The following is a 14007-nucleotide window of genomic DNA, read 5'->3' on the forward strand; positions in this document are numbered from 1 at the left end:
AAAGAAAACTTTTTAAAGTAGTTTGAGTTTTATTAAATATTTTTATTTAAAAGAGCTAATGGTTTTATGATGTTTTAGCAATCTCATCTCAGTAAATATCAAATTTAGATCAGAATGAGGTGTCTAATTAATTTTCTCTTCGCAGAAAGGATATTTTAGTGTGACTACGTGTCACATTAAAAAGTTAAATATTTTCCTAAATCTAACCTTTTTAAACAGTTAACTAATTTTAAACAGGGCAGTTGAACTAAGTAAATATAAAGTTTTGAGATAAAAAAAAAAATAGAAGTGTTTCAATGAATTAACACCACATCACAAAAGCAAACAATGCTTAGGAAAAGAGAAATTAATAAAAAGCAGACTCAAGATGATCACATTTTAAGTCAGAATTACGCCATTGTTATACCAGTGTGAAGTTTCTAGTGAACCTTTCAAAGTGCATAGAGAGTGACAAAATTCTGGTAATGTGGAAACTGGTAACGACTGCAGTACTGAGAAACTTTATTAAAAGACACACGTTTCAGTTCCTGGTATTCACACAAACAAACTGTTAATATTTAAATAGAAAATGTGTGAAAAACACTAACCACGCAATGAGATTGCTAGAAAAACTTAGGAGCTAACGGTTTATGAATCCGAGCACGTTTTGACTGCGGTTTCCATGGTGACCATAAACGGGGTTCCCCACGTAGATTTTAAGGGGCCCTGACTGGGTTTTCAGCCAAGATGGTTGATTTACACGAGACCAGAAGAGGTTAAAGTACCCAAAAGCTATACTCAAGTAAGAGTAACAATACTACATTGTAATTTTACTCAAGTAAAAATAAAAACCGTCATAAAACTAATCATAAAAGAAAATGCACTTCTTAAAGAACTATTATTAACTGGACTGGGATCTCAGCTGGGCTAAAATATGTGTAACAAGTGGATTTGTCCACATTTTCCATGACAATGTGTTAATTTATGTATTTCGAACAGATGAAAAGTAGAAACAGATAAAAAATAATAATAAGACAAATAATCGTGCCAACTGACATGCAATATTGTTCCAAAAGGAGCAGACAGAAGATAAAAAAATCTTATGATTTCCAGCCCCGCTCATGTTTGCTCACACAAAATTCACCTTTTCAAAATTTTTTTTACAGTATTATGAAATACGTTTGACACAGAAGTACACAATCATGCAAATGCTGCTGACTTAATAGTTGCAAAGCAGTCAGTCACTGACTTCCTGTTTATACAGCCACATAACTAAAAAGCTGCTTGCCTGTTTTCAAGCACATTAACAGAAAGTTGAGTGAAGGAAAAACATGTGGGAAAACTGCAGCCTTTAGCCCCCATTTAAAAAAAATAGAAGAACATAATACAAAGGAGGAGGAACATATGATCGGTAAATTAAAATATATGCTCAAAAATGAGGGTCATTTGTCAGATTTAAAGTAGAAAAATGACTCATATTTCTTAATTAAAAATGTCATTTTACTTGTCAGATGTAATTCTGATCTTAAATGTTGTCTGTCATTGGCTGTAAGCAGAAAATCATCAAGTGAGTGTGCAAGAAACTCACAAGACAAGTTCCACTGTTCTCATATGAAGATTAAAAAAAAGAAGTAGAAGACAAACAAGAAGACACACCTCTGTCCTTATATAGACAGTCAACATGCAAATGTGTCTCCCAGTGAAAGCAGCACTTACACATCGACTGTCAGGAATGGAAACGGCTTCTAGTTGCTGACAGACACCAGCGTCAACAAGTCGGGTTAGTTCAGCCGGTTTGTGTCAGTGGATATGAGGAAGCCCAACTGGCAGAACGGAAGAGCTTCACAGACTGCAGCGGAGAGAAGATACCGGTGCTGGGTGAATGGCTGAAAACCACACCGCCGGTCAGATCAGGAATTTGAAGGCTTCTCCTCTGGATCTTAACATCTATAGACCAGAAGAACCGGCGGGAGAGTTGGAGAACCAGAACCTGTGGTCCAGGTGAGATTGAAAACTTTGTTGAATCAGGTTTAATGAAAGCGAAGAAGTTTTTTCTCTGTGGCGCAAAACATTTATCTCACAAGCTTCCACTTGTTCTGTAAGTTCAAGATCCTCCTAAAAAATATTCAGATTGCCACGTTGAGGTAAAGCAAGAAACTGATCAATTTTGAAATTTTTAAGTAAAAACGCCTCATTAAAAACAACAGAGTATGAGGAAATCATTTCTGTCAAAGCGGCAGCAAACAAGGATGTGCCAATAACCCACTTCATGAGGGTTAAACTGGAAGTTTGCATCACAGAAACAACCAACTATCAGCCGCAGACAGAGGTGGGAGTAAGAGTAAAAACGTATTGGTAAAAAAAACTAAAAAACGTTAGTAAAAAAAGGGAAAAAAACAACAATAATTTGGTTTATTTAACCTGTCATAAAAATGGTGGCATTCATTTCTCAAAGTCACCATTTTATTCTTACATTTATAAATGTCAGAGCTCTAAACTAAGCTAAATAGTTTTGTAACTAAATATTTAATTTCTAAATAAATGTTTAATTTGTCTTCAAGCTTAATATTTAGACTTAAGCCTTTATTTGGGAGCTAAATATTTGCTTCCTAAATAAATATTTAAGTTTGAAAGCTGGTAATGACCGGCATCTCAAAAGGGACAATGTACTCATAAATGTCACTTTTGATGCTACACTGTTTACCAAAAGCTAATTCACATCTGCAGTCCCTTTACAAATTACAAAAATGGATTTAATGTACAATTATATTGTATTTCACAAACTAAATACTTAGTTTGTGAGTTAAATATTTAGTTTGGAATGCTGTCATTTATAAATGTAGGAATAAAATGGTGAAAATATGACTTTGAAAAATGAATACCTACTTTTTATAACAAGCTGAAGAAACAAAATAATTTCAAGGACCAGAATGACAATAACTTTTATAATATAATTGCAAAATATCAAGATCAGGCAAAATATTATATTTTCATTATAAAACTAATGAAACTTTAACAAAGACTGCAGGTGTGTGTCTGTATCTGGTTAATCTTTGGTTAAATAAAACACACACAACTCTCACATGAGGCTGTAAAATTTGAATGCAAAAGATTTAGTCGACATTTTAGCTGACTTTTCTCACTTTTTTGTTTTATACAAATCAGGATATCATCAAATCAATCTGGTTATTTACATCTCCAGCAGTTCATCACGACCCTAAAGTAAACCATATTGTCAATTTAAACTAATCAACTGACCAAAAAGACATGGAAAACAATATAATTATAGGTGAGGTGTTTGTTCTGAAAAGCTCTAATTGTGAAGCTGTTTGGCCAAATATTTCTATTTTGGTCTCATGTAAACATCTTGAGGTTTAGTGAGATCTAACTTCAGGGAAAATTTACACATTATTTAGAAAAAATATAGGCTACAGCAGAAGTTGTAAACGACACACATTGCTGTGCATTATTTGAACATCTGAACCTCCAACGCAGAGATTTGTTTATAAATAAAGTGAAAATTGTTGCAGATTTGCTGCCGTTTGGGATGATTATTCTGTTGCATTTTTTAATTTTGGCCAAGTTTCAGCTGTTCAACAGATGGCCGAAACACATTCAGAGTAATTTCAGTGGAATCAAGAACAACAGGTATAGTGAGCAGTTCCTGGTTGACTCCATGAGGTCACTGAGTCATCCCAGGCCCAGGCCATTATTCCTCTGCTGCCGTGCTTGGCAGTTTGTCAGCTGTGTTTGTCTTCTGTGTTTGGTTTGATGTGAACTCCTAGGAACAGTGAGCGCTGTCTTAAAAACTTTCCACTTGCCTGGAGCTTTTCTCACGTTGAGATTAGAAGTATTTATTTTAGCTGATACAAATGATCAAGTGTACGCCAAAGGAATTGTTTGAATAACAGTAAAATAATAGTTAGTAGCAGCTCTAGTTAGTAATGAGATCCCTGGCTGTGATGCTGAGCTCCATCTGAGACTTCACCAGTAAGAGCTGTAGATATTTGCATCTCATTCAAAGTACTGACAAACATGAAGCACCGTCTTCCTGCTTCTAAGTGTCAAGTTCCAGGATGTTAATTGTTCAAATTTGAATTTGATTTTTTTCTGGATTTTTGTGCCTAAATCATGTTTATGCTTTTTTTTAAACTTTTTTTAACAAAATGCTCATAAATAGACCCTAAAGGTGCTAAATAAAATAATTATGATTACCAGAAAATGAGCACTGTCTCTGTCTTGTGTGTCTGTGTTTTCCCAGGGTTTACTCTACATTTTGTTTTAATTTAAGTTTATCTCCTAGTTTTATGAATCATGCTTCACTGGCCTTATTTTCCAGGCCAGTGAAAATTATAATGCATATTGGTTGAATTTTATTTATTACTTATATATTCAGTCAGTCATCAAATAATTTGCCATCCACACTTCAAAACACTAGTTTAAATAGTTTGACTGAAAAGATACAGGCAGAAGCACAAGCTTTATATTTATGTCTGTCCTACACATCAAACTGAACTAATCTACCTCTTCATAATCACTGTAATATATACAAAAAACCCAAAACACATAATTTTCATATAGGCATCACTAAGCAGGAACACAAAATAACATAATCTGATATAGTAACAATATAAAGATATTTGCACTCAATAAAAATCTTTGAATTTTTAAAAAACCTAAAATAAACTACTTGCTTGTAAGTCCATGCTTGAATAATTTTATAGTTTATTTCTGACAACTCTCATTTTTTTGACCTTGTTTTTTATACATTTAAAAACATATTGCAAGTCATATAATGTAAAGAACCTCTGCACCCAAGGGAGCCGTAAACCTAATTTTGCTCTAAACATTATTTGCATTATTTTTTTTATAATGAATCAAGTCATAAAAATTTCCTGATAGAAGAGTTAATAAACAGTGGATTTGTCTGTCCACTTCTGACTCGTTTTTGAAATATATTGATAATTATGTGTGGAACCCCACATTTTCACACAATAGGATATGTAAGAAAGAATCAATGAAGAGTAAATTATATATAATGCAGGAATTAATTTTTTAGGTGATTAAAATGAGTTCCAGTCGATTAACTAATAACGTTAATGTCCCAGTAGACATTCTTTCAGTGTTGTAGTTTGGCCGCAATCCGACAGAGGGCGCCGCTGGTCATTTTAAGCGGAGTCGTTGATGTAGAAACAAAAATAGCGGAAGTAGAGACGGTCCTGAGTCTGGTGTGGGATGCTAAATGCGCTTTATTCGGTTGTTATGAAATATAAAAACTCAAAAAGCTCCATAAGTTCCTCCTCAATAGCGCTCATTCAATTCAAGTGCTGTATGACAGAACAGCGTTAGCATATTATATGCGTTAGCATACTATGTTATGACCGTTGATATAACGGTCGTAATATGCCAGAGAGAAAACTCAAGTTTGTAAGAAAATGGGCGCTTGTCAAACAGACCAATCAGCGTTAAATTAACTTATTAATTAATTTTATTACGTCATTAAGCAGCAGTTGTTTGCAGACCCCTGGCTAGAAAATGGACGGTGATGCTGTTTCTGGGCACCTGCCTGCTGTACTGCGCTCGGATGACCACGTCGGTCTGTGCCGTCTCAATGGCCGCCACTTTCCACTGGAGTAAAATCGACTCCGGTCTCGTCCTGGGCGGCTTCTTCTGGGGATACTGTTTCACCCAGATCCTGGGAGGACATGCCAGCGACAAGTAAGCGATTCATTCACAGAAACACGGATGGCTTCACTTCAACAATGTCCGCAGTCTGTTTATGTTAAAGTGAGGCTTAAAGTTTCAGCATTTGCCTCTGGTGTTATTTGCTGCTCTGCAGAGTGGGGGGAGAGCGCGTCCTGTTCTTCTCTGCAGCCTCATGGGCTCTGATCACCGCTGGGACTCCGGTGCTGGCCCATTTGGGCCCCCACACCCTGGCTCTGATGACGGGGGCCAGAATCCTCATGGGTCTACTCCAGGGTTGGTATAGACAGCGGTTTCTCTGAGCAAATAAGAACCAACAGAAGCATGACAATTCATGTGTTTAGGTATTATTCAGTGCAAAAGTCATGTGCAGGCACCTTTACGACATTAGGGCCATTGTATAGGGGAAAAAAGAGTAATAGATTCCCACCAAAAAAAAAAAAAAATAAATCAAATTTTGAGCTTTTGGAATTTCTGAGGCTTCACTTCACTTTTCTGAGTTTGGAAAGTCAAAAATATTCAACTATGGACACTCAGAAAATCTCCAAAACAATAAAAAATTGACTTTTGAGACTCAGAAATTTATTTTATTTTCTAAACAATTTCTGAGATTAATCTAAAAAATGTAAAAGTTTTATTTTTGGCTAGTTTTTAGCTTTTCAAAATTTCACTAATCTCAACATTTCTGAGTTTTTTCAGATGCACAAAATTCCTTGCTTTTTCTAGAACATTTCTGAGATCAGTGTCAAAATGTTGAAGTTTCTTTAGCTTTTCAAACTCAGAAATTTAAATTTCTTTCTAAAAAAATTTCTGAAATTAATCTAAACATTTTCAAGTTTTTTTTTCCAGCAAGTTATCGTCTTTTCAAACACAAATTTCTGAGATTATTCTCAGCATTTCTGAGTTTTTTGGTGCCATATTAGGGACATTCTCTACAACGGCCCTCATACACCGTTGTACTCCTGACATGATGAAACAGGCCTAATGACCATTTAGTAACAATCAGATTTAGCATCTAAATGGATGTAGCTGCTCAGGGCAAACTCTGATGGAGCGCTGCAAAGTGAATAATATAAAAGTGGAACTACTATTTTTTCATCCTTATTAAGGAGTTATTATTTACTAAAAATAATTTCCTATATCATGCTGAAATGGTAGTTTTAAGTTAGTTTTGTCTTATTTCAAGTGCACCAGAAATACTTGGTAGGATTTTGTTTTTGCAGTGAGTTCGCTTGGTTCTTTGCAGGTGTGTTCTTCCCGTCTTTGGCCAGCCTGTGCTCCCGGCGCGTTGTGGAGGCTGAGCGAGGGTTCTTGATGAGCACCTTGCACAGCGGCAGCCATCTTGGGTATGTTCTGCACACACGTATACATTACTTTACATCTAAACACGCATTTTCTACTGATAAGCAATAATTTCCCTTGTTTCTTTCAGCACGTTGTTGGCGGGTGGAATGGGGTCCGTGATGCTGGACTGGTACGGCTGGGAAAGCATGTTCTACTGTACTGGTTTCCTGGCTGGACTCTGGGCCGTTACAGTGAAGTGTTTCTTATTAAGAGGTAAATCTGGCTCCTCAACATCTTGATGTGTAAAATATTTTAGACATCAATGTTTAAAATCACTTAATTCTTTTGTTGTTCTGTTTATATGTTGGTTTATTATATTTTCTGAAATTTATTGGTGAGACTTTACAGACAAAGAGGATAACATGATACAATAAATATTTATTGTATCATGTTATCCTCTTTACACCAATAGATCAAAATAAAGTATCAAACATATATAAAGTCACATGTTGAGTTTTATGTCATAGCATTTTATTCTGAATATTTTCCTAAAGGTCATTTGAATTGTTAAATGTCTGTTTCGCTCTGTTTAAATCTGATACTTGATGTTGTTTCTCAGGCGACGTTACAGTGAAGCAGATGGAAAAAAAGAGCGAAATTCGATCAAGTTTGTCCAGAAAACGTTGGCTGCACCTTTTCAAAAAGCCTCCAGTTTGGTACAGCTTTGAAATAATTTAAAATTACTTGACGGTTGAATCATTGTGAGTATTTTCTCTTCACTCTGCGGGTCGTTTTCTCTCTCAGGGCCATGGTGTTCGCTCACATGTGCACCTGCAGCACGTCCTACACGCTGCTGTCATGGCTGCCGATGTTCTTCACGGAATCGTTTCCTCACGCCACCGTAACTCCTCCACAACTTCACTGACGGCATCCGATGAATCTCTGCTCTTGAGTAATTTCAGTATCTTCTGGTATGCTTTGCAGCCTTGGGTGTACAACGTGGTTCCCTGGTTAATAGCGATCCCATCAGGTCTTGGTGGAGGATTTGTGTCGGATTTTCTCATCGCAAAAGGTACGAAAGCAAAATGTGTGGTGAATCCAAAAGTCTTTTGAGGAGATCAGACTTACAGGTTTTTGTTTTCTTTTTCTGCAGGATACAGAGTTGCATCTGTGAGAAAAATAATGCAAGTAAGTGTAGAAATTACTGCAATGTTTTCATGTTTTATTAAAGGAAACGTGTTTCAGATCTATTAGGGCTGGTTTGCATTTTGTTCCTGAATGAATTAAAAATGGAGAGATCAAATTTTATTTTATTCCATTTTATTTTAGAGGTGTGTGATGCTGCTTATTTTGGTTTTGATCCGATGCCACTACAGAACCAGTATCACGGATACCGGTACTTTTTATTATTTAAGTTTGACTTATCTTCAAACTTCTGGCCTTTAGGTTGTTTTGTGATTTTTCCTCCGAATTAAAGCTCAGGAAAAAATTAAGACAATGATCAGTTTCTCTGATTTTACTTTTTATAGGTAAATGAGTAAAACTAACTTTGTTCTTTTATTCTATGAACTACTGACAACACGTCTGTGAAATTCCAAGCAGAAATTTAGTTTTTATTAGCAGAAAATGAGAAATGGTCAAAATAATGAAGAAGATGCAGTGATTTCAGACCTCAAATAAAGTAAAGAAAATAAGTTCATATTCATTTAGAAACAACAATACTGATGTTTTAACTTGAACGTACTCATGCACTAAAAAAAACAAACAAAAAAAACGCAAAAATAATAGTGTGAATTTGTTTCTTAATAAATAAAGTGGGAATGAAAACAAAAGATGAGAAACTACGACACAAAAATAAAATTTGAAGAGGGAATCTAAAGTATCGAACTTATCATGCTGAAATTGATCCCATATTTATTTATTTGTTTAAGTTTTTTGCTTTTAAAATTATATTAAAAAAAAAAACTGTATATGTTTCACCCAAAACTCCTCAAGTTGCAGTTTTTGCTTAACCTGGTTCAACTTCTGTGAATAAAATAAAATAAAATAAACAAATAAACAGATGCTCCGTACTGATGTTCAGTCAAGCAGAAAGAGATGAGCTGTTCACATGTTGATGCTTCCTTTGCTACAAATAATCAAGCGTTCACTAAAGAAATTATATGTTGTTGCATTTTGGACAATAAAAACAATATTTACAAAAGGAATTAAATATTTTAATGTATTTCTGATGTATAAAATAAGCTTAAGTGGTTGAATTAAAACATCTGGAGAATGTGCCATTTTTTTATCTGATTAAATGTAACAATAATCTTTTATTAAAATAATTGTTACTTCTGTGATAAATGTTGTGCCTTTTTATTATCAGCCTGTGTGTGTGTGTGTGTGTGTGTCTGCAGTTTGGTGCCATGGGTCTCTCCAGCATGTTTATTCTGCCTCTGTCTGGATCCGTCTCCTTCACGTCTGCTGTCGCCTTCATCTCTGCTGCCGTCGGTTTCACCACCTTCACCGCAGGGTAAGTGGGACCAAGTGAAGTCATCTGAAACTAGCACTTTTTAAAATCAATATTAAGCTCATGTATCTTGCTGAAAAGTTACTTGCAAGTTAGTTTTCTCTTATTTCAAGTCTATTAAGACATTTGCACTAGAAAAAAATGAACCAAAAATACTTTGTAAGATTTTGTTTTTTGCAGTTTTTATCAAGCTGAAATTACCTAGGGGAAACAGTTTGTCTAAAATCTTTGAACTAATTCTTTTGCCAAAACTTGCAAAGATATTTGTGTCTACAGACAATCATTTTGGGTTTGAGTCCAAACATGGCACTGATTTGTGTATTTAAATCAAATTAAACTTTATTTGTATAGCACATTTCAGCAGCAAGGCATTTCAAAGTGCTTATGGCCTAAAAGAATTACAAAATAATTATAACAGCAAAAATTCAATGGTTTTTCTGCGTTTTTTAGATGCCACTAAGGCTTTCGATTGTGTAAGTCATAGAAAACTATTTTTAAAATTGTGCCAAGCTGGTGGGCCCAAATACACAGTAAAATGTCTGTCCTATTAGCGTGCTAGTTAAACTATGCAGGTCAAATGAGACAACTGTGTGTCTGCATCCTTTAGTATCAGCAATGGAGTCAGACAAGGAAGCATTTTATCCCCTATGTTGTTTAATTTTTAAATGAATGATCTCTAAGCAGCTAAACCTGTGTAAAACTGGCTGCATAGAACATTAAATAATATAAATCATGTAATGTATGCTGATGACCTGGTAGTTTTTAGTCCAAGTTCAGCTGGTCTCCAGAATCTGCTTAGTGTCATGATGTCAAAGTCAATCCATCAAAAAGTATCGTCTTGATTTGTCGCACTAAAGAGGACAAAAATAGGGTTTTTCCAAATTTCAAACTGTCTGGGACTTTATTGAATGTCTCAAATGAAGTAAAATATCTTGGTCATGTGTTGACAGACCGTCGGTCTGATGACGAAGACGTTTAACGTCCGGTCCAAATGTTATACGCTCAGGCAAATATCCTTGTCCGTAAGTTTGGATTCTGTTCTGATGAAGTGAAACTGAACTTGTTTAGATCATATCGTACATCACTACATACTCCACATTTGTGGTGCAACTTTAAAAAAGCCAGTCTTCAAAGACTGAAGGTGGCTTATAATGATGCACTGAGACTTTTGTTAAATAAGCCCAGATGGTCCAGAGCCAGAGAACTGTTTGTATCTGTTCGCACTTTGATGGCTGTTTTAAGAAAACTTATGAATAAATGTATTTGTCGTTCAAATGAGTTTAATAATAGAATTATCCTACTGTTGACTAATGTTAAAGATAGTGCAGTAAAATACTCATCTGTACTCTGGAGACATTGGTATGACTGCCTCCTGAATGGTTAGGAGACTTTTTTATTCTACTTTTTATTCTTTTATCGTTTTTGTGTAATTTGGACTTTGAGTCTGTAATAAAATCGATCTATCTATCTAGAAAGCAAAAATAACAACAGGAAGTGCAATGTTTTTAACCACTACATAAATGTTTTGAGTTTTATTAATGTTTGCCGTTGTTTCGTGTTATTTTTCAGCGGTGTGTCTGTGAATGTGCAGGATCTCACTCCATCCTGCGCTGGAGCGCTCTATGGTGAGGCCCCATTTTAACACTTTCTTCTCGTTTATTGGTTGGTTTCGTTAGGCAGATTGTTAAACAAATATCAAAAGGAGAAAATCAATCTTTACTTTTAAGATAATTATAAAATATAATATTCTATTAAGGAACATGGAGGATATTCACTCAGAGTGGTTTATCATTACAAACACATGCTTTCTATCTATCTATCATAGCTTATATTAACTTATTTTAGCTTAACTTATATTAACTTAGCTTATGTTAGCTTAGCTTATCTTAGCTCATTAATTTGGCTTAGCTTATCTGTTTTGTGTTTGTACCTTAAAATTGCCTAATTTGACATAAATTGCCTAAATGAAAACACGACCATTTCCTAATAACTCTAAAGGTCTGTTGGTAGGATGAAGATTTTTTTTAATTGTATTGTAATTAGTGTGTTTTGTGAAAATAAAAACCCTTTTGTTGCGTCACACGATAAACATCTGGATGTTTCTGTTGATGAGGATGATGGTGCTGGATGTTTTCTAATAAATTATTGTGTCAACAATCTTATTCAAGTGTGAATTTAGTTGCATTTCTTGTTTAATGGAAACACTGCAATTGCAAAACGGTTTTTACTTTAGCAGAATATCAAACTTTTGCATATGCTGGTAATGGAAATGCAGCTTATATGTCTGTTATTGTAAATGTGGTAGACTGTATAAGAATTTTTTCCTTCCAACTACTCTTTTACATTAAAAACCTTTTGTTTGCATGTCCATTTGAAACTAAATGAATAAAACCTTTCGCTGGACTTCTTCCCTCTCTGTGGCTCAGGGTTTATGAACATGATGGGAGCCTTAATGGGTGCGTATTTAAACCTGAACTCTTCCAGATGTTGGCCGTGAATGTGTGTTTCTGAGTTCTGCCTGCTGTGTGTCGAGCAGGTCTGGTTCTGGTGTCGTTCTCGGGTTACCTGATCGAGGTCACCTTGTCGTGGTCCATCGTCTTCTCCCTCGTCACTTTGGTAAACGTCACCGGCCTCGGCGTCTTCCTCATCTTTGGAGACGCTCAACGTGTCGACCTGCAGGACAACGGCCAGCTCATCGTGGTTTAAATCATCCTCAGCTACTTTAATTAGATTATTATATTTATTTTTATATGTAGAAAAATACTAGTGTTCATCAAAGCTCAGGATATTTTCTCTGTTGCAGAGAAAAACATCAATTAAGTCTGTAAACATGCTGAAATGAAGAAACTTTCTGAATATTATTTTCCTGCACAACAACAACACATTAAGCTGCTTTGTACAAATATTAAAAATATAATTTATTTAAGAAAGTTGTATTTTCACAAGAGAACATTTACTTTAATATTAAAGTTGTTCATTGTTTCAAAATTAAAGCAGAAGCAGGAAAGACTTTCTGAAAATATTTAATTCAGTAATAAAAAGGAACTTTATTAATCACAAAGAGAAATTAGATGTAACTTGTATAAATGAAGTTTCTTCAAAGAGTTGTCATAGCTGCTGATGGCTGTGGGCAGGAATCAGCTCCTGTAGCAGTCTGTGTTACTTTATTAAAGTTTATTTTTCCAACCTGGTGAGGTCAAGCTGCACACCTTACAATAAACAACAAACATTATCAATAATGTAGAAATAATAAAACTGTAAAAACAGACCAGGCCATGTTTCGTCTATTAACCTCTCAGTAACCGCCGTTGCACTGAGCCGTAGTTGGTATAGCAGTGAGCTCAGCACATGTGCAGTTCCACTAGGTGTTTGCTAATTGCTGCTGGCTAGTTTGAAGGAGCTGAGTGGGGGAGGAGCTTCATCTCAAAGGCAGAGCTAGGTCCATTTGGCACAGCTGAATGGTTGCCATGGAGATTAAGGGATTTCTCAAATATGCATAAATGAATAAAAAAAATAACGAAAAACTTTATAACCTGACAAAAGGATGGAAAAGTTGCTTTAACATGATGCTGCTGGCCCTTTAAGAAGCACTCCCTGTTTTATCTGACTGTTGGGTGCCTTGGTTACTGCCTGTGACGTTTTGCTCAACTAATCAGGTCCTCACCTGATTAAAGACAAATTATTGACATTTTTCAATTTCTGAAACTCAAACATTTTCATAATTTTTCTAGAATTTTGTTTTAGATTAATCTCAAATTTTTTCTTTTTTTTTTTAAAGTTTTTTTTAAATTACATTTTAAACTTTTCTGAGTTTCTGAGTTGGAAACTCATAACATTTCCAAGAGTTGGAACTTTTCAACTTTTTTCTACAAAAGTTTTTCTCTACAAAATTTCAGATTAATCTAAACATTTCTGAATTTTTGGTGTGAAATGTGCTCTTCCTTTTCTTTTTTCCATCTACAATAAGACATCACTGAATGGGCCAAATTAGTACTAGTGTTTTTTAACTGCAGTTGGGGAGCAGACAAAATCACTCCGAGGGCCACAGATGGCCCCCGGGCCGCCCTTTGGACAACATGTAACGTATTGTGGGCACGAGGCGACTGGGCTGATGTTTCTTTACTGGTATTGTTGGAGTTCTGGTCAGATCTGGTTTCAGGACCTTGGTCAGCGCTGTTGTTGTTTTTATTTCCCTGAGACTAACGGCTGGACGCACGTCATGACGTCACCGCTTCCGTTGTGCGGACAGGCTGGGTCGGACGTTCATGTTGCGAAATGCTTAATAACAAAGTCCGAATAGAGGATGATTCACTCATTATTATTTAATGGTCAAACTGGACCATAACAAGCCGTTTATTTTTATTTATTATTATTAATGTGACTGAAAAAACAGGGAATCAACAGAGAGGTTCATCACACCTATAGACTGTCCGGCCGTAGTTTTTTTTTTCTTTCTTTCTTCTTCTGGGATTTGAAGGTTTTTTTTTTTTTTTGGGGGGGGGGGGGGGGGTGGGGGTTACAACTGTGGG

The 14007-nt window shown here is 35.5% G+C and overlaps 1 protein-coding gene across 1 annotated transcript; it reads left to right on the forward strand.

Annotated features, from left to right (window-relative positions):
- Positions 1-1705: 1705 nt before the first annotated feature.
- On the forward strand, positions 1706-12746 carry LOC122835877 (solute carrier family 17 member 9-like). Its single transcript, XM_044125324.1, has 13 exons — positions 1706-1980; positions 5500-5697; positions 5819-5958; positions 6929-7028; positions 7115-7239; positions 7586-7682; positions 7771-7867; positions 7951-8038; positions 8120-8154; positions 9366-9481; positions 11048-11103; positions 11905-11934; positions 12015-12746. The coding sequence occupies exons 1-13, from the start codon at positions 1862-1864 to the stop codon at positions 12182-12184; spliced, it is 1371 nt and encodes a 456-aa protein (XP_043981259.1). The 5' UTR covers positions 1706-1861; the 3' UTR covers positions 12185-12746.
- The last annotated feature ends 1261 nt before the right edge of the window (positions 12747-14007 follow it).

This window comes from Gambusia affinis, linkage group LG01, assembly GCF_019740435.1.
Source record: "Gambusia affinis linkage group LG01, SWU_Gaff_1.0, whole genome shotgun sequence".
Classification (NCBI taxonomy): domain Eukaryota; kingdom Metazoa; phylum Chordata; class Actinopteri; order Cyprinodontiformes; family Poeciliidae; genus Gambusia; species Gambusia affinis.